We start from the raw sequence: 25,599 nt of genomic DNA on the forward strand, positions 1-25,599 counted from the left end.
ATATATGTATATGTACATATGTATGTTTGTTTATATGTGTATATGTATATATGCATATATGTATATGTACATATGTATCTGTTTATGTGTTTATGTTTATATGTGTATATGTATATATGCATATATGCATATATGTATATGTGCATACATGAATATGTGCACATTTTGCATATAAATATATATGTGTGTGTGTGTGTGTATATATATATGTATATATATATATGTATATGTGTATATATATATGTGATATATATGTATATATATATGTGATATATATATATGTATATATATGTGATATATATACACGTGTGTGATATATATACACGTGTGTGATATATGTATATATTTTTCCACCTAAATCTATCTTTGAAGTATTGAAAAGTCAGTTGTTGTTTTCTGCCTAATCCTTCGTGTCATATCCGTAGCGGAATGAAATCCAACAATAGCAGCCAACCTGTAGCTATTTGCCAATTGTACACCCACTGCACCGTTTTTTTTTTTTTTTTTCCTTCACGTATCACAGTCTTCGCTGATAGATCCCGTTCCCACCCGAAATTTGCCGAGATTGAGTGAGTGTGACAAACCGGCGCGGGTGTCTGTGATTTTTTTTTTTTTTTTGTGTGTATTTTAATGCCGTGTCGTGAGCGTGACCTCCTTTTTTTTAATGCTAACAAGTCAACACAATCGACAGAGGCGGGATGGAGATGGCAGCAATCAGCTGCTCCGCTCTCTGTGTCATCACTTTTTCTGGTTGAAAGGTATTGAAGCGGTTAAGTTGACAAAAAGTCACTCCGCCTGAAAACAAACAAAAAGTGGCTTTTGAACACGGTACACGCCTCACCTCGCCTCCTGGAGAACAAAGCGCGTGTCGGCATCGTAAGCTAGCATGAATGTGTGAAACTTGTTTCTTTTCAACTTTGCTACTTAAGTAGCATCGACTGCGCTCACGCGTCTGTTCCACTCACGAAAAGACCCCAAGTCAATAAAAGAACACGTCGTCACTTGTATTTATTGAACACCAGCGTTTTTTTCCAAATGTAAGTCGAACATATATACAGTGATACCTCGGTTTACGAACCCCTTGGCTTATGTACTTTTCGGTTTACGAACGTTAAATTTATGAAAATTTTACCTTGGCATACAAACTTTTATTCAGGATACACACGGAGCGCCATAATGAGTGATGTGTCGTTCGCGAACGACCCCGTTCTTCTAACAACAAAATGGCAGCCGACTGTTTTTGTCCTCCATTCCCCGCCCCCAGTCTTCGGTAAAAGCCACTTGATTGGTCAAGAACGTAGCACGGAGGGGAGGTGGTTTAAACATTAAAGAGACAGGCAGATGACAGTGAAAGAGTTTCAAAGAAGTGTAGACGACAAGGTTAAAATATCCCATCCACAAACAACCCGCACAAGCCATCTGTACACTTGATGCAAAACGTTATCAACCCAGCAAAAACAGAACACAATTAATGAGGAACAAGGTAAAATTATCATAGAGAAAGCACCTACAAGAGATCATTCGTCAAGATGGTGAAAAAAGAAGGTTACGTTCCTCAAGTGTTTAATGCTAAGGAAACCGGCCACTCCATTCCATCAGGCATTCAAAGACCATCATAAAGGTAAATAAAATTACTTTATTATATAGTACAGTTTATTTCTTTAACTATAATACCATAGCACGTTTATTATACATAAAATAAGGTATATGTCGTGTAGTTTTAATGCTTAGAAAATTAGAAAAGTATGTTTTCTGGGCACCTGGGAACGGATTATTGTTATTTTAATTGTTTCCTATGGGAAATAATTTTTTGGGATATACACTTTTTGCCTTACACTGTCTGGGAACCAATTAAGTTTGTAAGCCAAGATATCACTGTATCGTCAGTCCAAGTCCTACAAGAAAAGTCATTTAAATATTTATATACTGTATATCTTTACAAATGTTCATGGAGAGCTTGCGTTAGCCAAACCTGCGTTGAGTTGTTTTTTTGTTTTTGTTATTTTTTTCGTAAAGTGTAACAAAGATAGACATGGACATGCACAGGAAATAGGAATTGCGGCGTCACTTTTACAAAATGGCTGACTTGGACCCATTTCACAATTTACACCCCCCCCCCCCCTCAAAAAAAACAAAAAAAAACCACCCATAAAACATACATATTTTCTCTCTCTCTCTCTCACATACACTCTCACACATACACATCTCCAAGGCACGGGGGGGACCAGGCGGGTGGGACTACTCTGTCTTTTCAATTTTTCCGTCTTTGTTCTGTGACTCGGCCGCTTTGCGTAGCTGCGACTTTTCCGAGCCGCCGTTTATCTGTTGATGGTCGTTGGATCCGCTTGTTTTGCCGCTGGAGTTTTTGTCCAGGTAGTTGAGCATCTCACTCAGGACCGTTTGGAAAGTGCTGAGAGCGGCGCAAACGGCCGGCGTACCGAAACCGTGCGTGATTAGACTGTTTTGGGAGAAAAAAAAAGGACAAAGCAAACATCAGAGACGTTGACAGTCAGGAGACTAAACTCCCTCCCAGCCCTGCCCCCTTACCCCTTCCCACTGCCACACTCATTGAACTCTGACACGCTACACGTTGTACTATCATCCTGAATTTTATTTTTTTTCTCATTTTTTTCCTGCAAGACCTCACTTCAACTTTTTTTGTGTTTGTTTTTGCATTTTTACACAGTTTCACTTTACATACGCCACTACCTCACTTTACATACGCCACTACCTCACTTTACATTCAGAAATTACATGTATTGTCTGTTGTCAATTGTCTGTCTTTTTTTAGCCACGTTATAAGTGCCTTGCACGCTGGGTCAGAGAGGACATTAATTTCATCTGTGCTGTATGTCATGCATATTAGCATTTTTGACAATAAAGCTAACTTTGACTGACTTTGACTGAGTTGGAATTTGCCCCTCATTTCTCAAAAGGTCAAAACCGCACGTGACCTTTCCGTGAAGAGACTGATGGTGACCTCCGCACCCCAACCACCCCACCCAATGTAACAAATTGCAAAGTTGTCACATTTTTGGAAATGTCAAATGGCTCTGTGGAGACCAAACAAGCGCCATTTTACACCCAAATTTACCTGAAGTGTGTCAAGTGTCTCTGGATGTCTAAATCCAAGATGGGTGTCGGTCTGGAAGAGCCCAAAGGAGACCGATCTTGACTTAACAAGTCTTGGAACTCCTTACAGATTTGCCTAAGACAAAGAAAGGACATTAATTCGGGATCGCCATTTGCAAAAATGCTATATGCTACAGGTGTCAAAGTCAAGGCCTGGGGGCCAAATCGGGCCCGCCACATCATTTTATTCGGCCCGCGAATGCAACTCAAGCTTGTAAAATTTCATGATGCTTGCCAAAGTTCGAACCAACATTTTTAATGGTTATGGTGTCAAAGTCAAGGCCCGGGGGCCAAATCGGGCCCGCCACATCATTTTATTCGGCCCGCGAATGCAAATCATACTTGTAAAATTTCAGGATGCTTGCTAAAATCCAAACCAAAGCATCAAATTGTCGTATTTAAACCACAAAAAAATAGTCATTATTTTTTACTTCCGATTTGAAAACTTGTTATTCCTTAATTTGTTGTCTTCTCTAGATATAACGTGGAGGAGATGAAACCTCGATAGGAAATCCTAACTACAAAATGACTTTGACAGCGCTTTGCTAAGCTAATGTTGTTTTTTTTTCGTGCATGTCTACTCACTTTGTAGCCAAAACCATTTTCTTTCGCGCATTATTTTCTTTCGATTCATTGTGCTGTCGGGCTAAATGTTCGCCCACCGCCTTGCTAGGAAATTCCGTCTCACAGGTGTAGCCAAAATCTCTTGCTAGGTGAAGCGCTTCTCCTACGTGGACACATAAAAATGTCGATTAGAAGGATACGGATAAAAAATTAAAGTAAAATATTTGAGATTTAAAAACTGACCTTCGACCAGGGAGGTTAGCAGTGTGACATTAGCAGCTTTCCTCCGACCCGCCGGCAGGTTGAGGCCAAGTCGGTCTAATTTCTCCCGAAGACATCGCCCGCCGTTCTTTGACTTTGCTCTGCGGAAAAATCGGCAAGTCTCGTGTCACATCTGAACATATTTTTAGAATATTTCGCTCTGTTGTTTCTTGGGAATTGTTACAAAATACAATTTTGCACGTCCTGGAAGTCTCCAGTAATAATAATAATAATAATACATTACATTTTAAGCGTCTTTCAAAGCTCTCAAGGACACTTTACAGTCCACACAGACACACAAAAAAAGCAGATCTGGATAAGATTTCATGTGATTATTATGACAAGACGGTTGTAGTAAAATGAAAGCTTGAATAAATTAAAAGGTGTCATCTTGCATTGAAAAGCGTCACTTCTTTAATCAAGCGTATTTGCATAATGAATGCGCTTTCAGGTTGTAATTCCCCCGAGTGTCTCGGGTTTGAATCTGCACATTTCTTTGGTCGAATATATAGATACTATTTTCGATCTTTGTCATTTTCGTTATCATATCCCGCGTAGAAATGTGACAAATGTGTGTTTTTTATGTCACTTATGTTAAAATGAGAACTTGATGAGCGTTTTCTTTGAGGTGAATTTTGTCACGCAACGCTCATTTCCAAACACGGCTTTGTCTTACATAATAATAATAATAATAATAATAATAATACATTTCATTTATAAGCCCCTTTCAAAACTCTCAAGGTCATTTTTCAGTCACAGGATAAGATTTGCAGTAGGTGAGCAGTGGCAGCCACACGCGCCAGAACTCACTCAACCCAGAAATAACTCAAATAGATAGAAAGCTAGATAGCTAATGGATAGCAAATAAATAGCTAACAGATAGCTAGACAGCCAGTCAGCTAGACAGCTAATAGCTAGCCAGCCAATGATGTATATGCGCAAAATAATAATAATAATTACATTTAATTTATAAGCGCCTACCAAAACTCTCAAGGTCACTTTTCAGTTACAGTATAAGTTTTGCAGTGGGTGAGCAGCGGCAGCCACACGCACCAGCTTTCACTCAACCCAGAAATAACTCAAATAGATAGAAAGCTAGCTAGCTAATAAATAGACAGCTAGCTAGCTAGATAGCTATATAACTAATAGATAGCCAGCTAGACAGTCAGATAGCTAGCTAGCTATATAACGAATAGATAGCCAGCTAGATAGCTAATAGATAGCTACCTCACTGTGTATAAAATAAAGGCTGTCGCTAAATTCCTCCATGTTAAGATCTAATGAGCGGTGGTGACCGATTGCGACCGGCGATCATGTTAACAAACCGTCCAAAATGGCTGCCTTTTATCACGAGTCATTTCGATCGATGACCGGCGAAGTTTTACGTTCTGTCCACTGAACGTCTCTGCCCGTAAATTCTTTTCCCCGATCTTTCAGTGACCTTATTTGACCATTGTTGTAATTCTCTCTCTCCATCGTCTCTACCTTATCAATAATACAGCCGACCTCTTGGTTCATCTAATCCTCGCCGATAGTCTTTTCAGACGCGTTTGCGTGGCTTTTATCTGAGCTCTACAAAGAGCCGTCCGTGTTAGCGCTCTCGGTTGTTCATCAGACGGATTAACACGGTTCCGCAATCGCCCGCAATTACCATGGCTGTTAAAACGTAACGTCATTAAAGTGCAGTGGGTCAGCGCCGTACGCATCTAGGAAGTAGTTGAATGTCCAGGAAACGTAGAGTCTGAAATGTTGCTATAATTTGGTTTGATTCACACTGCATATTTTTAAGACCAATTTTATGATGGTGGTCCAAGATGGCGCCTGAGTAGGCTGCCATTACCAATTGCGCTCACGATGTTTGCTTGTTTTGTTGTTTTTGTCTTTCATTTGTCACTTGAAGTTGTTGTGCATCATTTGGAATGGATACGGATTGTTTTTCAGCATTTTTTGGCCACGATGTTCATCAAGGAGGACACTCTGCTGAGTGGTTTTGCGCCTTTTCTGCAGCATGAATATGCCAGCACTGTTTTTGATTAGAAAGGAATGTTGGTGCCATTTGACTGTCATCTCTGGATGGCTGGATGGCTGTGCGCCGATTGTGCCTTTTTTTTTTGGCGGCTGTAATGTAATTTTTCCAGCGGAAAGGTCATATGTGGAACTGTCGCGGCTTGGAATTGAAGCGGATTTACGTGAGACAGAAGATGCGAGACAATCTTTTTTCGTCAACGGATGTTACTGCTCCGTGTTTGCTCTCAACATTTAGCTTGTAGCAGGCGCGCACATTTCACCATGACGTCCCTGATCCACTGGTAAAAAGGATGCTTTGATCCTCTCCTCTTTCATCTAGAACTGATTCATACAACACGAGACAAGTGCGGTGCAGAAAGTGCTTAAGATTGAATGACGGTGTCTTTTGTGTTGTCACATTGTTTGTTATTTAGTTTTTTTTGTTGCTTTGACTTCAAGATGGCGTTGCAACAGTGGCTGCCTTTACAGCGGCTCCGGTAGTTTGTTTTTCTACTTCTTCCTTTCCTTTCCTCTTCCTTTCATCACTTTGCTGCTGTGAAATGATAATTTCTCCACTAAATCAAGGCTAATCCAATCCAATCCAAACTTGAATGTGTTTTACTGACATGTATTTATCATCATGCGAGTATACCGACAGTATAAGTGGCATCTTGAGTCACGCCCCCAACCCCCTTGAAAAGTAATCCGACTGTCACATTTGTCTTTTTTTTTCTACTTTAAAATACAAACCTGCGCAGTATTCCTCCCAGAAGAGAAGCGTTGAGGCATTCCGGCGGTGACAGTCTTCGTTTCACCTCTGCGATGGTGACTTTGTACTTGGAAGTGGAACTGAGTAGTGACAGTCGACCCGGTACGGAGCAGAATAAATCTGTCGGATTCACCACACAAGTTCCTCCTGTGTGGTAAAAGCGGAGACAAATTGTTTGAGTAAGATTGCCACGACAATTTTGTGAGCGGAAATATAAATTGGCTAATTATTCATAGTTACATTTAATTCAACACTACCTGGCTGACAAAGCCAAATATATAGACAAAAGCCAAATCTATATCCGCACAGGTAACATCCAACATACGACCGAGTTCCGTTCCAACCAAATGGTTGTAAGTCAAAATGGTCGTAAGTTGAAATCCATTCAAAATGTTGAGTAGAGACTCGAAGGCTAAATGACTCGCAAACTCCCCCCCGGGGTGCCATCACACGGTCGATTGCTGTGCGAGAGTGAGATGCTAGCTGGCCAAAATTGTCGTACGCGTTGCCGACCTGCTAGCGAGTTGCGGTGCCAGGCGTAGAATTAACATTTTAAAAATAGGGTTTGGAGGTCGTGGTTGTAAGTATGGGTGGTCATAAATCAAGCTGGTCGTAAGTCGGATGTTACCTGTATTTGGAAAACGTTTATATACAGTATTCATATATTATACAGTAAAGTCTCGTTATATCGATATTCAAGGGAGTCCGAAAAAATATCGATATAACCGGGACTATCGATATATCCGACCCTGTTTGCATGTAATTTTCTCCGTGCGTGCATAGAAATAGTATCGATATAACCGGGACTATCGATATATCCGATATCGATATAACGAGACTTTACTGTATTTGTAAAACTTTTTTTCATTCCTTGACGGTGCGCCTGATAGATCACTGCACCTTACATATGGAAAACAAAATGAAAATACAGTAATCATTGGGAGTGTGGTCGTTAAGTACGGGTGGTCGTAAGTCGAGCTGGTTAATAATAACACGTAGAATAACACACCGTACACTAAGTGCTGCATGTAATATGCAAATGTACAGTCCCATCAAAAATATATGAAATATAAAACTTGATGGCTGCTATTTTTTTCTTTCTTGGCGCTAAGCTAACATTTCCCCTTTTTCTCATCCGCGCCGTCTCATCATATCGCCGTCGTTTACATTGCCTTGACGTACTTGAGCTTGAAACCAATATTTGTACGCCGCCGCCGCCCGCTTTCATCCAAACAAAAGCTTCATTTTATCACCTTCCAGCCACCGCCGAGTTGACAAAGTTGCGCCTGTAATAGCGTGAATAAATCATTTCCCGTGAAGGCTCTCGCGCATTATTAACTGCATCCCAATGAATCTCCCCCTCCCCCGCCCCCTTCCATGGAAAATATTGACCGCTGGAGCTGAGGAGGCCCATTATTAATAAACTTTCACTTAAACTAACGTGCCAAACGGCTGAAACGCAAGGTTGCTGTCTGATCTACTGTGGGCTATATTCTATTATTCATCCGCCTCATTATCAAATCCAACAGCGGGGTGTGTCGCTTTGTTATCAGGCCCGTGATGTGAAAGGAAACGGAGGGGAAAAAAAGGGGGATGCCATTTTAGGCCAAGCGGAACAAGGCTACAGGCGTTGATGCCCACGCCAGTCTTTTTTTTTTTTTTTTTTTTTTATAAGGAGGGGGTGCACTTTGGGCCACCAACCAAGGCTTTCTAACCTACATTTTAAGCTGTGAAGGATGTATTATTCACCATCAGCACAAACGCACCAGACTGTGGTACTTTCTTCCCCTGCAGGAAGGTAGATGATTTTTTTTCCAGCACCCTGGACAGCGACCCCGTAGAATAGACTGAGTGTCGCTTACCTGAGCATCCTTCATCCAAAACAGTTTAGATTTTAGTCTTATTAATAATGTCTTTATATTAGAATTTTTTGGTGGGGTTATTAAACGTTTTATTGATTTTTTTAACAGTTAGAAAAGGGGAAAATGATGACATGTTAAAGTACATTGAGCATCATCAAAACAGAACATGCATCATATAGCCATCTCGATAAAATGTTTTATGCTTTTGGCCCTTCCGCATATGCAATGTCCTGTTCACTGTGCTCACATATTCACATATGAGGAAAAAAAAAAAAAAAAAAGAAATAAAAATAATAAAGTAAAATAATAACAATAATGAAGAAAATTAAACCAACTTTAGTGGATGATGGTCATTAGGGCAATTTAACTATCTTTACAAGCACTTAGGTTGCAGTAAAAAAGTTCCAGGTATCCCATAGTGTCCCAGATTTTAGTCTTATCAAGAATTAATTGGAATTTGTATGATTTTTTGGGGGGTTATTAAAGTTTTTGGTGATTTTTATTATAAACAATTAGAGAAGGGGAAAACATGGTCACGTGTTTAAGTACATTGAACATCATCTGTTCCGGACATCAAAACAGAACATGCATCATAACCATGTCGATAAAATATATATGTTATATGCAATGTCCTGTTCACTGTGCTATATGACAAAGAAAAAAAAAGAAATAAAAATAATAAAATATAATAATAGCAATAATTAACTAAATTAAATCAACTTGAATGGATTGGGGTCATGAGGGTAACTTAACTATCTCTACACGCACTTTTGAGAATTTTCCAGGTATCCCATAGTCTCCTAGATTTTAGCCTAATCAAGAATGTATTTTAATTTGTATGATTTTTTTGAGTTACAGTAAAGTCTTGTTATATCGATATCGGATATATCGATAGTCCCGGTTATATCGATACTATTTCTATGCACGCACGGAGAAAATTACATGCAAACAGAGTCGGATATATCGATATTTTTTCGGACTCCCTTGAATATCGATATAACGAGACTTTACTGTATTAAACTTTTTTCGGGATTTTTATTATAAACAGTTCGAAAAGAGAGGATCATATTTAAGTACATCGAACGACAGTAAAATGATAGTAAAAGGAGGCTGAGGATTGAGAACCTGTACAACGACCCCTTTAGAATCCATTCGTCCGATTGTTCTGGAGCAATCTGCAACCTGTCTGTCAGATTGACGCGTTCTCAGAAAGCCTCAGGTTCACATCGCATTAATTCCCCTTAAAAATGTTTTGATACAAAGTAGTTTGTATTTTATGTTGCCAAGGGCAATCGAAACGAGCTATTGCTGTGAATGCAGCGAGCGGAGCGTGCAGGAGGGGGGGGGGGGCCCAGAGGCGATAACGGTATTTAAGCAACGGAGAGTAGCCTCGGGCTGCGGCGCGAGCGGCGGGCGGGATCACACGTCGAATCAAGCGCCTGTTTTAAAACCGGTTTGCCGAAAATTAAAAGAAAAAGAACACGGGCCAAATGTCATTCTTTTTCCGAGTTGCACAACAATGTTTACAGCTTCTAACAATAAGCAAAAAGCGAGGGTTGCCGCAAAGTGGGCGCGTGCGCGTTGTGATGTCACGATCGGAACCGGAAGTGGGGATCCAAACGCAGGGGTTAATTAAAAGCGCAGACAGAAAAGCGCCTTTCTTGACTGGTTTTCTTCTGAAGGCGTCGTGGAGGGATGTTGGGTGTGGGGGTGGGGGGGGGTGTGAATATTCATGCCTGCAAAGCCGCAGTCAGAAAGAACAACATTAATATGATCTCGACTGAATCCGGGGGCCTTCGCTCCTCATTAGCATATCAAAGCGCGCGCCCGAGGCGAGAGAAGCTATCGATACAGGAGTGCGAACTAAAGCAAAGATGATTGGTTGTGATGGTTGCGGCGGCTGAGCTCAGGGCCAAATAGTGCGCACCATTAACCGAATGTGATAGCGGAGGGATTCCCGCGTCAATCCGAGAGAAAAAAAAGATCCCCCCCCCCACCCAACACTGAAGAAGGCCCGATGAAAAATTAAACTGGAGACACGCAGCTTTCCTTCTCCGTTTGCAAAAACGCAGCGGGTTGACTCTCTCTGGATCTCCCCTGTAGACGCACGCACATAGACAGGCGCGCGCGTGCGTTTTCAAAAACACTTTTTTTTTGCTCCATGGAAGAAGCGTGTAAACAAACTGGTGGACGGTTGCAACCCACTTGGTCTTTTTGGGTGATAAATTCGATTTGGTGGAAACCAGAACTGTAATTCCGAACTAATCCATTTTACAATACAGTACAATGCAATCAATACTGTATTGATTTCATTTATATTTAATTTTATGCAACCCAAATCCAAATTGTGCATTTACTTCAGAAAAAAAACATCTGATCCATTGATTAGTTTCAACCCCTATAATAACCCCTATAATAAATGTATTTAAATCAACACGTTAAATGAATAGAAAAAAAAAACATCACCGTCCTTCAAAATAAAAGCGTTGCGTATTGGGTGTTATGAGATCATAATGCAGGTGTTATATTATGGAGTGATGTCATTTTTTTGGCATTGGTATTTTTAAGATGACGTCATCCATTTTATATTATGCAACAGACTCTGCATGTTGGAGTCATATATTAATATGTAATAAAATATATAATATCATATTTATATATATTCTATACATTTGTATATAGTATATCATGTATGGATATAATAATAGCCATATATATTATATACATTTGTATATAGAATATTATGTATGGATATAATAATATAGCCATACATGATATAAAAGGATTCATCAGGCATTAAAAAGAGGAAGGAGGGGGAAAACATGTAACTATGTCAATAGAAAAACACATTACCGTTTTTCAAAATAAAAGTGCCGTGTATTGGGTGTTATGAGTTCATAATGCAGGTTTTATATTATAGTGATGTCATTTGTTTGGCATCTACAATGCATTAGTGTTTTTAAGATGACGTCATCCATTTTATACTATGCAACAGACTGCATATTTGAGTCAAATATATATATATATATATATATAACACAATATGTAATATCATATATACATTTATATATTTTATATACATGTATGGCTGTAATATAACCATACATGATATGAAAACAAAAATATGGTATTAAAAAGTGGAATGTGGGAGGCGGAGGGGGGTTCAAACCGGAAATGGCAAAGAGCGTGTTGCAAGTGATGATGTACATGCAACACGCTGACAGCACACGAACGAACGAGGCTGTTCCGGCGTGTTTGTCTGCCTGCTCTCTTGTCTCGTGTCAGAACATGTAGACAGACAACAATGTAATACAATAGAAGAGACAAGTGGAAGTGGGGGTTTACCTCTGCGGATGACGCCCCCTTGGCCGTTGAGCACCAGCCCACACTGCGCTTCCACGGAGCCCTGTGGAGAAACGAGTGAGATGTTGAAAAAATAAGCAGTGCCTCGATTTCTTGTTGTCTTGCTATAGGGGGACAACAGGTGGACTGCCGCGGGGGTAGTTTACTCGCAACAAAGCCATAAAATGCCATGAAAAATATTGCATTATTGACCTTTTGTTTTTGTTTACTATTTTGGACATTATATTCAGTACGTTGCTGGAGTATTTTTTTTTTTTTAAATTTATGGCAATGGGACAAAGTCCAAAATGGCCTCCACTGCTGGGTAGTCCAACTCAAAGCTAATCAGTGTCAAAATAAAAAGAATATATAATAATAAAACATTTAATTTCTAAGTGCATTTCAAAACTATCAAGAACACTTTACAATCACAGGATTTTTTTTTGTGTGCGGGTGAGCAGCGGCAGCCATTCGCGCCACCGTTCACTCTACCCGGAAGTAACACAGCAGCAAAGTTAAGAAAGCAAGAGAAAAGGAAAGAAAGAAGTAGAAAAACAAAATAAAGGAGCTGCTGGAAAGTCAGCCACTCTCGCGACGCCATCTTGAAGTCAAAAAAACAAAACTAAATAATATGACAACACAAAGACACAGAGAGTCATTCATTCTTCAGCATTTGCTGTACCCTCTTTGTGACATGAAGCCGTTCTAGATGAAAGAGGAGAGGATCAAAGTGTCCTTTGGTCCTTTGAATATGGGATACCTGGAGAAAATACAGGGCAACCTAAGTGCTTGTAAAGATAATTAAGTTACCCTAATGACCCCAATCCACTCAAGTTGATTTAATTTAGTTAATTATTGCTATTATTAGTGTTATTTTAATTTCTTATTTAATTTTTTTTCCTTTCTCATACAAAAACAAAAAAAAACCTAAATAACAAATAATGCCATTACACTGTAAAAACATTACAGCGAATGAGAAGAGGAAAAAAAGTATATTTTTATCCCAATTGCATCAAAATAGCATTGCACTAATTAAACGATTTGCAGTTTAAATTAGCATCGCCCATGCAAATGTGTAGTAAAGTGTAAAGTGTAGTAGTGGAAAGTATGTTTGCTTAAACGCTCACTGGAACAATTGAATACATTTTAAACTTACATATTAGTTACAATCTTATATAATAATAATACATTCAATTTCTAAGCGCATTTCCAAAATCTCAAGGGACACTTTATTATGAATTTTTAAAAACTATATCCAACCTGTTGTAGAGTTACTGGCCTGAAGGACGCCATTTTAGTCCAGATAAGCACTATCAACGATGTCATCAAGAAAGAAAAACATTTTTTTTTATTCCGAGATATTTAATCCCCTCGTACGAGCCTCAAAACCGAGGCAGATTGTAATAAAATGTGGAAAAGCGAGGTTTTGGGGAGGGGGGGGGGTGCGAAGAACTATACATCTAACCAGCTCCAGCTTCTGTTTCTTTTTCTTCCGTTGCGAGGCTAAAGTGATTATAAGATCAATATACACAAAAAAAAACCGCAGAGGTCTTGCATGAATTAGCTTAGTGACGAGGGGAAAGGTGTGGCACTTGCTTTTGTTCAGCATGAAAATCTCTTTAAGGCGCTCAAAAGATGACAGTGGGCTCGAGCGAACCATAGGGCGCATCTGTTCTGTTCACGCCTCGTGCCAGCTCCGGTTCACGGAACCTTTGCTTTCTTTCTTCTTTTGCTTTTTTGTTTTTAGTTTATTGTGTGTGTGTGTGTGTGTGTGTGTGTGTGTGTGTGTGTGTGTGTGTGTGTGTGTGTGTGTGTGTGTGTGTGTGTGTGTGTGTGTGTGTGTGTGTGTGTGTGTGTGTGTGTGTGTGTGTGTGTGTGTGTGTGTGTGTGTGTGTGTGTGTGTTTGTTTGTTTGTTTGTTCACCCGACGGAGAAGTAAAACGATGGCTGGATTTAGAACGTCTCAGCAATTTTGAAAAGAAAGAACCAAAATATGTCACCCCCCCAAAAAAAACACATCCCAATCTGAAATATTTTTAAATGCTGCTCTAAACATGTAAATATATATTGATAGCGTTCATTCATATAAAATATATTACAGATGAACATCGTACATATATGTAAATATTTTATATGAACATACATATGTGTGTGTATATATATATATATATATATATATATATAATGTGTGTGTGTGTGTGTGTGTGTGTATATATATATATATATTTGTGTGTATATATACACTATATATGTATATATATATATATGTGTGTGTGTATATGTATGTGTATATATATATATATATCTTTATATATGTATATGTATCTACAGTATATATATTATGTATCAGCATGTATCTACATTTATATGTATCTAAAGTATGTATATATATATATATATATATATATATATATATATATACATACTTTAGATACATATATATATGTGTATATATATGTATATATATATATATATATATATATATATGTGTATATATATATGTATATATGTGTGTATATATGTGTATATATGTGTGTATATATGTGTATATATGTGTGTGTATGTGTGTATATATATGTACATATGTATAAATATATGTGTATATATATGTACATATGTATATACATGTGTGTATATATGTACATATCTGTATATACATGTGTGTATATATATGTACATATGTATATACATGTGTGTGCGTGTATATATATATATATATATAGATAGATAGTTATATATATATATATAGATAGTTATATATATATATATAGATAGTTATATATAGTTAGAGATACAGTATACACGCCATGATATAGAATAAATAATAATAATAAATAGATGAAAATAATAACAACATATTGAAAATAGATGATGGAATCCAAGGTGCAGAAATTAGTGATCACACTTAACATGGCAGAAATAATTTGGCGAGGTGTTTAACTGGCAAGCTTGATGAAATCAGCTCAGATGTTGCTGCATAAGTAACAAAGTTGATTGACGTTAAGTCCCTAATTGGATAAACTACGGTGCTTTATGGTCCTCGAGCAGCGTATTGTGTCCTCAACCTCGATCCCTTAATCCGCCCTTGACCACAGAATAGAGAAACTAGCCGCCTTTCTTTGCCTCAACAGCTAACCGGTCACACACACACACACACACACACACACACACACACTCACATGCACACACAATTTTCATCTCCACTACTATTTTACATCCAAAAGAATTATGTAAAGTCTAGGTCACGTGTCCACGTGGTAAAATAAAGGGCGGATTTGACGAGGATTGTATAGAGTGCCAGTCAATTAACCTTTGGGAAAAAAACAGCCGCCTGGCTTTTACAGACTCAGTCCCGTGCAGACTTGACATTTACTTGTTGTACGGTCACGTTTGGTTTGCCCCCCCCCCCCCCCCATCCCCTCCAACGCCCTTCGCCCTTACTTGCTGGCAAGCAAATGATCTGGAGATGATATGCAGCATTATTCCCTTTCCTCCAAAGACCTGCTTGTAAAGAACCGAAGGGCCTCGCACAGTCAGCAGACTGGCAGACATCTGGCGCCCTCCTTCCCCACTCATATTTGGGGAATTATGGTTGCGGTGGAGGTGGGGGCTGGTGCCAATAGTAGGCCAGTGGGGCACAGGCTAGGGTGGGGGCAATGGGGTGACGTACTCGACTGGACGGTACTAGACTATGTTAAATAGTGACTATAGAGTACTCTACCCTAAGCACTTGAATTGTCTATGTAATCCATGCTGCGTAATAGTTGACTATGCTCCTTATTGAAGACTCAATAGACGACACGAGAACCTTTTAAAGCACTTTTGATCGATTCGGAACTCCAATAGTCTTCCTGGTCTGTACATGGCCTACATAGTTAGACTATTCCAGGCTACAGATGGGGTTTTCTTGCCGATAGGTTTGCATTGATTGCAGTATCAGTCCAATGACATTTTACTTGATCCACTACTTTTTACTACATTATGTGAAAAACATACTATTTTACGATAAAATTTGTCTGCCCTAAACCAAATCCGCTCATACTTTGTTTTGCTATGATTTATGCTATATTGGTCAAATTCAACACTGCACTTATACAAGACGATCTATACTTTGATATGTACTACACTGGACTTCAGGGTGTCATGTTATTGCACACAATACGGCACTCAGCCATGCTATATTGTAGCATGCTAGGCTAAACTTCTTCTTTTCCTTCAAGGGGTCGCCACAGCGAATCAGTGTCCTCCATCTTCAGAGGTTTGATTCGCATGTTTGTTTTGGCTAAACGACTGTGCTAAATTACAATGAGACACCACTACGCTCAATGACAATAGATTACATTTGGCTACTATTGCCTGTATATGGTTAGATGTGATTTTATTTGACAATAATGTACATGTAGAAAGTTATGTATATCCGGCTTGCATACACTGAATTATGCTTCACTATGTTTTTGATTGAACGGGAATGAATATTCCCCTTAAAACAATATGTTGTACTTGGCAAAGCCATTGCGCTGGTTACAAAGTTTTCATTTAAATGTCATTGGTAATAGTCTACATTTTTTGCTACTGTTTTCCCCATTGCCCGCTTCCTCGTGATACATGGTTACAAAAAGAGGGCAAGCACCATGTCAGATCTAAATCAAGATATGAAATATATGCTTTTGACCATATTGGTATATTGTAACATTGATTAGGCGTGCATAGTCTGCATTAGGCAATGCAATTAAACTGCAATTTACGACCTGTACTTCTCAAAAGCATGTCATAAAAGCTGATCAGAATATTGACTGCAAATATCGTTGATCGTCTATCCATGCCAGCTATTTATCATGGCAAGCAGGCATCATAGTTATATGCACATATGCTGGCTGAAGGAACTGAATTGACCTGTGTATCCGCTTCTTGTTTGATTGGGTGATATTACATTTATATTCCTACAGTTAAATATGCTCTATTGTTCAAAAAATGTTCGGAAACACTTGTTAGTTGCAGTAAATGTGATTTTTTTTTTTATAGTATGGAGCATATGAAGGACGTGCATGTACCTGTAGGTCATCTGCAGCCGCCTGTAAACCCAGGCCGGCAGCGGGAAGCAATCTCTGATCCGGATGATGCATCCCGACGCCGTAGGCCTGGGAGCCGTGTGACGTCATGAGCGACAGGTCGTGTCGCCGGTAAGCGTCGAGGCATCCCAGCTCTCGCCGTTGCTGCTCGTCCAGACACGACGACTTGAGCGCCGAGCGCGCGTTGTGCAGATTGATGAAGTCCGCCGGTTCCCCGTGGTGGATCTGTTGGTAGTACTGACCCGAGTGGAGCGAGTTGAGCCCGTAGGCCTCCGGGGCCACGGCCGGGTGCGAGTGTTGGAACTCGTAGTGGAAGGATTGGTGGTGCAGGGGGGTGTACTGGTGGTTGGCGGAGAAATAAGGGGAGGCGAACTCCGTGCCCGCCGACGCCGGGTAGGTGAGCGGGGAGGAGGACGAGTAGGCGACCGACGAGTTGGCCACGGACTCCAGGCAACCGAGCTGCATCAGCCGGTAGCTGTTGGAGCCGTCGTGACGTATCTAAGGGATGTGGGAACCGAGTCGCTTAGCCTCGCGTTCGCTTCCAAAATAATAATAATAATTCTGCAATAACAAAAAATATATTTACACCCCCCCCTCCCCTCCCCCCCACCTAGAGCAGATTTCACTTCTACATGCCCGGGAGGGAAACAAACTGCAATGATCCTCATTTTCTCTTTATGTATATGTATTTTTTTGCAAATTTCTCTCACGCTAATATTATTACATGAATTATTGTAATTTCATGCTATGCTCAGTTACTTACAATATACGCCAGCCACTATTTTCTAGCATCACTCCTCATTTCAACCTGATTCTGAAACAACTTTTTATTTATCACTCCGCTTTCCCCGTTTAAATCTCTCAATGCAAATCGACGAATTTAAATATCGAACTATCAACCGGACTATTTAAACCACCGCTTTAGTTTGACGTAAAGTAAAAAATGTTACCTCTGCGTCGTGAACAAGCCCCGGGAAGGTCGCTGACATGGTGGTTTTTTTTTTCCTCCACCCTCCAAAGTACTCGTTGCTTTCCTCCCCGACGGCGGCGAAAAAGCGTTAAAATCCCCCAAATGTACGAGCGGTGGAAAAGTCTCCCCTCGCGCGCCGTGTGTGGGTAATAAGGGCAAAGTAGGGGTGGGGGGGAGAAGAAAAAAGGCTCTGGTGCAAGGCGAGCGTCTCCCCTCTGCACGGACGGGGCTGGCTCACGGATTTTGTACTTGCAGGGTATTTCTCGGCTGATGTCGTATAGGTCCCTTGGTAATATCCCAAGTTTTGAAAATTAAGCATCAGCACAGGAATGGGAGGACAATAGACGGAGTGGAGCATCCCAGGAGACCGGGAATAAATATTGGATCTTTGTCTTGATAAGGAAGCAACAACTGCTTTTAATATTTTCCTCTTTTTTTGTTGCTTTTTTTTTTGTGTTTAGGGAGCTAGACGGACATTTCTCATTTTGACTGCTTTGTGCACGGTCCTCTGCTTGCTTTCCTCTTCTTTTAATCGCACCACCTATCATCCTTCTTTTATATTATTCTTTTTAACAAACGCTGTATGGATTTTCGACCAAAATATGGAAGTTTACTATCAAGCATGATATCGAATATTTTCGTATGGATGGACCGTTTGAGATGGAACTGCTTTTCTGACCGTTTTTATTCCTCCTGGTATGGCAATATATATATTTTTTTTTACAAAAGAATAAGACTGCTTTTTATGTATTTCCCCCCCAAAAGAACAGGAATGCATTTTCGGCACGCCCCTTATACCTATTCGTCGTTTTTTTCACAAATGAATTTTTAACCATTTTTTTCATTACCAGAATTGCATCGACATTTTATATCGTCATACAATTTGTATTTTGGTAATTATTTTCCTGAGATTTTGACGTTTTTTTGTGGAGATGGAATGTCGATTGTGCTTTTTGTGCATTATGGAAAAGAAAACCGGTGCTATTTTTTGTCCAAATATCCATTAAAAATCGATTGAAAACCGAATGTTAATAACTTGTAAAATAACGTTTTTTCATTGTTTTGCAATAAATCTTCTTTCTGCATGTACCCTAATGATTTTACTCACCTGTGCATATGATAGGATAAAAGTCTTCTATTTGCATACGTCTCATTGACTTTTTTTTACCTGGTCAATGACGACATTTAAAAATCACTCGAACACGATATCGACCTCCTCGAATAAAATAGGCGATAATGTGAGATATCGGTGCACCGTGTGATATCTACAGCTTGTTTCCGGAAGTACAAATACCACCTACACCTCGAATCGTCGCCGTTGGGCAGCCCGGGAAGAAACAGGAATGGGAAACGTAAACGGGAGAAGGTAAAGCTCGCGGCCATAACTCGGTGAGGAGCAAAATGTGTGATGGGAGGGGAGGAACATGCGCCGTCTGACTACAACTGTCACGTTCTTCTCGGACAAGAGAAGCAGAGTGGAGATAAGCCCCAATCAGGCTTGTTTTTTTTGTGTTATGATTGCCAGTCATCTGTAAGGAAAGCCACTCTTCGTCTATGATATTATTACAAGTGCAGACTGCTGACGCCCAGACGCCACCATTGACTCTGCACTTTAATTAAGCAACTATTTAACCCTCCCCATCTGTTCCTACCCGCACGCCTCTCACACCGTTCTGGTCGTTGTCATCTTGATAACAGTTATAATTGAATATTCATGATTTTACATCAACAAAAATGCATTTGATGTCGTTTTTTTCCTCAATCGTTTCCGCAATCGTTTATGTGACGTCACGAATGTGTTTTTTTTTTAAAGCTCTTGGTCTGAATCAGCAACCATTTCGCGTATAACAGGCCTCCAAGAGCATCCTTAAAATGCTCTCAAGGCCTTGAATATTTAAATGAATCATTCGTTTTTGGGATGTGTGTTCAGCCTCCAGCCTCAGTCAAACCTCCACGAAGGCCGATTTGGGATATCCACATTTAATCTAATCGAATCTGAAGACGAGGCCATTTTTTAAATACAAAGTGCAACAGTTGCGCTGTAAAATATCATATTTGGGTCCCACGTGCATGTTTAATGGCGGTTTAGGGGTTTCTGGTGGCCCCACTGTACTGGTACCGGTTTTCTGGAAGCGCCTCATGCAGCAGATGCGAACTGATCTCCGGACAGGAGCCAGTCCATCTGCCGCCTGACGAGGCAGGGAAAGGCCCCAAAACGCGCACAAGCCCACGGGCGAGAATTTTGATGAGTTGTGCAGGAAGCTGAGAGGGCTTGTTGATATATTTTTAGAGTAGGAAGTAGCAGTAAACAAGACAAGCAGAGGGATGGATGACGTGTGAATTTGGACCTAAAATAAAACCAAGACAAATTTAACGACGTGGTGGTCATCAAAATCAATCACTGACTGAAGACTGAAAAAAAAAAAACACACACGTGGGTTTCCATGGTGATCTGGACGACAATTTAATTTTGCAGACCCGTGAAAAAAATAGAATAGTTTACAGTTTGATTTTGAGGGTGTATTGATTTTAACTCATTCACTGCCAGATGTGTAAAAACGTGTCCACTCCAGTTCCAAGGTTTTTGCCATTGTCACAGAATATTGAGTTTTAGGACTACATAAAGATGCATTTCAGCGTTATAAATCTTGGACTCTCTTCTTTCACCAGAAAAAAAGTGTTAATTCCTAAGTTGTATGGGTGTTGAGTTATATGAGCTTGAAATGAGGGCGACTGTAGAAAATACAGTCTACATTTTGGTTTATATAGCGCTTTAACAACACCTGAAGCTGGAACAAAGCTAGCGCTAACATGGGAAGGAAAAGGAAACAAAAATTGCCAGAGGCCATGGCCAGCGCTTTATAGGCACCCAAGCATGGAAAAAAAACCCCAAAAAAACCTGAACAAATTCGGGAATGGCGCTCTATGACACATTTTTTATTCCTGAATACATTTGTGAATGGCAGTGAATGAGTTAAAAATTTATTTTCCCCATTCTACAATGAAGATTTGGCCCCCATGCAGTGAGAGTTTCAAAATATTGCACACTGTACTTATAATGTGATGTATATGGATATAAACTTTTATGAATGTATTGTTTTTCAATTGAATTTCATCTGATTGTGCAAATGACCCTCACCACGTGGCCATTGAACAAATAATAATAATAATAATTATTAATAATAATAATAACGTTTGTTCATTCATAAATGTCCCAAAATGAAGAGCAAACTGTAGAATTGACGTCTATTGACTCTGTGCGCATGCGCAGTTGTCGTTTTCTTCGAATCTGTTTTCATTTTAATCACTAAGAAGCTCATATGGCTCCTTGCGTCCGTTATATCATCCCTTGCAACTTGTCTGCATGCGGACTCGAACCTTTTTTTTGTTTTTGGCAGGCCAAACAACGAACGACTGGTGCCACCAATAGCGTGCGTCTCGTAAACAAACGGCCCAGAAGATGTTTGTCCTCCCCTGAAAGAAAAAAAAAAGTAATTAAGAGAAAATGCTGTCTGACCTACATAAAGGAAGCGCCGCCCGACTGGAAGCACAGGTTAATATGCTAATATGGATCCGCTAATTGTGGGGATTTATTTGTCGGTTTGCAAAGGGGAAGGGGGGGGGGGTAAAGGGGGGCGGTGGGGCGTCTTGTTTTGCTGCAAATTAATTTTTACCCATGCATGGATGCAGTGCGTGAGGTGAGGAGGCAGGAAACAGGTGGTCGTTCACAAATGGACAGTGAGGGAGAAACAGATTGAGCAATAGGGACCTCCCCAAAAAAAAAATCTTTATTGACTCCTTTTTTTAATTCAATCCATCTATAGCTTTGCAAGCGTTTGCATGCAACTCAGCAGAAATAAAAGAAAACAGTGAGATACATTCATTCTAAATAGTCATCAAATACTATTAAAAAAAAAAAGACGAAAAAGCAAAGTTCAAAAAGCTGTTAATTCGTTGGGGTATCATTGCTGGTTTGTGTTGCCAATTAGTGCTTTTAATTGTTGTTCTTTGTGCGCGTAATTAGTCCCGAAGTCAATCGGGAGGTTTATTGGGGGGATGGGGGGGGGGGGGGTAGACACGTGTCATCTGCTACTCAGGAAATTTAGTGCAGCAAAAGGCCAATCTGCCACTAACGGACAGCCGCCATTCACCAACTGTATTGGCCATTTATAATCCTTCATTGTCATTAAAATGTATTATCATAATATTAATCATAGTAATAATAATTATTAGAGCCCCCTCATCATTCACGCCTGCAAAAAAAAAAATCGCCCTAGATTTGATTCCGATTTCCCACTGTGTAAAAACGCCATTCAATCAATCAATGGCGTCTTCCACACGGCCACCCATGCACAATATGTATCTTATTTTTTTTTATATCAGTCCAAAACCACCAAGCATCAAACCGATGCTCCCCCCCCAAAAAAAAAATTGATCTTGAAACTTAATTTAAGCAGCTGTTGTGGCCCAGTGTACCCGGTGCGCGTGCGTCTGTGCGTGTTTGCGCTTGAATCGATGCTTATTAACTTCTCATCGCCATGAGTTCTCTCACAAGATCAACACGGAAGCCAAAAGTCTCCCCGATAGTTCCCATCCGCTTTTATTTTGAAATGAATATAAAAAAAGAGTCGTTGGGAGTCAGTTTTTTTTTGTAATAACCTCAAATGCACACTATTGATTGATTTGGTGACTCCTCAGCCTGAGATGTCATAAATCGAAACATATGGTGCCGCTAATCTTATTTTAATTGCAAGTGATGTGGACATAAGAAGTGGCTTGTTTTGTTGAATACTTCAAAATAAACTGCGTCGCCTTTAGTTTCAGTATGACATGAAGAAAATCGATCAAAATGTTAGTTTTGGTGGATCACGGTCCCTTTCATGATTTAGCTATTCGCTAGCTAATCTCTATCTATTCGCTAGCTGATGGCTAGCTATTCGCTCGCTATTAGCTATCTATTCGCTAGCTAATACCTATCTATTCGCTGCCTAATAACTATGTTTGCTAGCTATTAGCTATCTATTCGCTAGCTAATAGCTATATTTGTTGCCTAATAACTATCTGTTTGCTAGCTATTGGGTTATCTATTCACTAGCTAATAGCTATCTATTCGCTGCCTAATAACTATCTGTTTGCTAGCTATTAGCTATCTATTCGCTGGCTATGAGCTATCTATTAACTAGCTATTCGCTAGCTAGCTAGATAGCTTGCTATCTATTTGAGTTACTCCCAGGTTAAGTGAACGCTGACGCGTGTGGCTGCCGCTGCTCACCAACAGGTTAAAACGAATCCTGCGACTGTAAAGTGACCTTGAGAGTATTGAAAGGTGCTTAGAGATTAAATGTATTGATTACTTTCTTCATGCTTTGGTTCCATCAGTATTTATCTATATAAAATCCTATTTTCCTTGACATAAATATATGTGTGAATTATCACCAGAATATTTGCCTTTAATGGATTTCGCAACATGTTTTTTTTTAAATATTTTTGATTATTGAATTATCAATTAAGTCTTAAAAAGTCTTTGTGCTGTTTATATCCCAACCAGCAGAGGGCGCCAATCTGGTAGTGCAGCCTGGAGGGAGTGTAATTTGCTTCGCTTCTGTCAGAGCAAGACAACACACACACACACACACACACACACACACACACACACACACACACACACACACACACACACACACACACACACACACACACACACACACACCATTTAAATGGGCAAATTGGCTTTGAGGAGGTTCAAGAGCTTCAATTGTGTAATTCCTGGGTAATTTCTGTAATCTTTTAACACCCAACTGTTTGCATGTTGTGAGTGATAATGCTTATTGTGTACATTGGATTAGCAAAATGAAGCTAATCACTGTCTGGTCAACCTGTATTGATAAAGTTAACATTTTAGATAAACATCAAAATTTGTGTTTCAGCTCCTGTTGTCTTGCATGATATAATGTTTCACATTTTATTCCTTCAAACTTCGTACAGATCAATTCCAAGCACTTTTTTTAATTGGTTTTTTCGAAGTTATGCGTAATCAGATTCCCAATTCAATACTTTTGCCATGTATGGTCTGGTAAGAGGAAGAGGAAAGGAAAGGAAGAAGTAGAAAAACCACTTTTGCGACGCCATCTTGAAGTCAAAACAACAACAAACTAAATAACAGTTTAAGAAAAAAGAGGAGACGACCAATGCGTCCTTTTCACCAGTGGATCAGAGACGCCATGGTGAAATATGCACGTCTGCTACAAGCTAAATGTTGAAATAAAACACAAAGCTGAAGCATCCATTGACGAATACATACTGTCTCACATCCCCTGTCCCACGTCAATCCGCTTCAATTCCAAGCCGCGACTGTTCAACATATGCATCGGAATTCTGCGCTGAAGCTCCTTTCTCCTTTCTTCTCATCGCAGACAGTCCAACAGCTGAACAGTCATTTGTTAGATGATATTTTTATTAAAATGAATTTCTTCAACTCGCTACCATCTCTTCTGCAGTCTATTTGTATATAATAATAATAATAATAATAATAATAATAATAATGATAGTAATCGTAATCATAATAATAATACATTTGATTTCACAGCGCCTTTCAAAACTCTCACGGTCACTTTACAGTCCCATGATAAGTTTTTCTGTGGGTGAGCAGTGGCAGCTATACGCGCCAGCGTTGACACAACCCGGAAGTAACTCAAAAAATAGAAAGCTAGCGACCAAGCTAATAGATAGCTATTAGATAGCTAACTAGCCAGCTAGCTAGTTAGCTAAAAGATAGCTAGTTAGATAGCTAGCGAGTCAGCTAGACTGCTAATAGATAGCAAATAGATAGCTAGGTAGCTAGCTAGATAACTGACATTCCTAATAATAATAATACATTTCATTTATAAGCGCCTTTCAAAACTCTCAAGGTCACTTTAGAGTCACAGGATCTGTTATTTCGTGGGTGAGCAGCGGCAACCAAACGCGCCTGCGTTCATTCAACCCGGAATGGCTCAATTAGATAGAAAGCAAGCCAGCTAGCTGATAGATAGCTAATAGCTAGCTAGATAGCTATGTAGCTAATAGATAGCCAGGTAGCTAGCTAGATAACTGACATTGAATGGAATTTACAAGCAAAAATATATACTGCACATATTGCACCATTATCATACGATAGGTACCAACAGATGAAGTCATATTTATTCATGGGAAACCTGTTTGCCGTACACCAACCTCCGTGAATACCAGCTCGCGCGTGTACCAACTCACCCGAGATCACAGACGCCGCCAAACAGCCCACGTTATACAAACGGCGACGTACGCCGATATGCGGAGAGGTAGAAGGTGGCTGTTGAGCGGGTTGTTTTTTTTTTTTTTTCTTCTTTTTACATGCTTCCCACGTAATTACCTGCCAAGTCTCCTGATGTGGAACCTTTGCCTGTTCTCACAAGGAACCCATTTACCGCTGCAAACCCTCAAACGCCTGACAAACACACACACACACACACACACTGCTGGTTTTTAGCATACGGGGATCGCACACACACACGCACACCACACACACACACACACACACACACACACACACACACACACACACACACACACACACACACACACACACACACACACACACACACACACA

General features: G+C 39.9%; 1 protein-coding gene across 1 annotated transcript; it reads right to left on the minus strand.

The window, feature by feature from the left end:
• Positions 1–1,016: 1,016 nt before the first annotated feature.
• Positions 1,017–18,993, minus strand: tfap2d (transcription factor AP-2 delta (activating enhancer binding protein 2 delta)). Its single transcript, XM_089021945.1, has 8 exons — positions 17,956–18,993; positions 16,988–17,503; positions 11,941–12,001; positions 6,715–6,880; positions 3,940–4,058; positions 3,718–3,859; positions 3,095–3,208; positions 1,017–2,458 (listed from the first exon to the last, which is right to left on the minus strand). Exons 1-8 carry the CDS (start codon positions 17,992–17,994, stop codon positions 2,239–2,241), a joined length of 1,377 nt encoding a protein of 458 aa, XP_088878071.1. The 5' UTR covers positions 17,995–18,993; the 3' UTR covers positions 1,017–2,238.
• Positions 18,994–25,599: the final 6,606 nt, after the last annotated feature.

This window comes from Hippocampus bargibanti, linkage group LG19, assembly GCF_051943395.1.
Source record: "Hippocampus bargibanti isolate YZ-2025 linkage group LG19, ASM5194339v1, whole genome shotgun sequence".
Taxonomy (NCBI): domain Eukaryota; kingdom Metazoa; phylum Chordata; class Actinopteri; order Syngnathiformes; family Syngnathidae; genus Hippocampus; species Hippocampus bargibanti.

Bases quoted from the DNA above. Each gene is read 5' to 3' on its own strand.
- tfap2d (XM_089021945.1), bottom strand. From the start codon at position 17,994: ATGTCAGCGACCTTCCCGGGGCTTGTTCACGACGCAGAG. The intron at 4,059-6,714 runs GTTTGTATTTTA...ATTTTTCCGCAG, and splicing joins CTGGGAGGAATACTGCGCAG to AGCAAAGTCAAAGAACGGCG. The intron at 3,860-3,939 runs GTCAGTTTTTAA...GTGTCCACGTAG, and splicing joins GCTAACCTCCCTGGTCGAAG to GAGAAGCGCTTCACCTAGCA.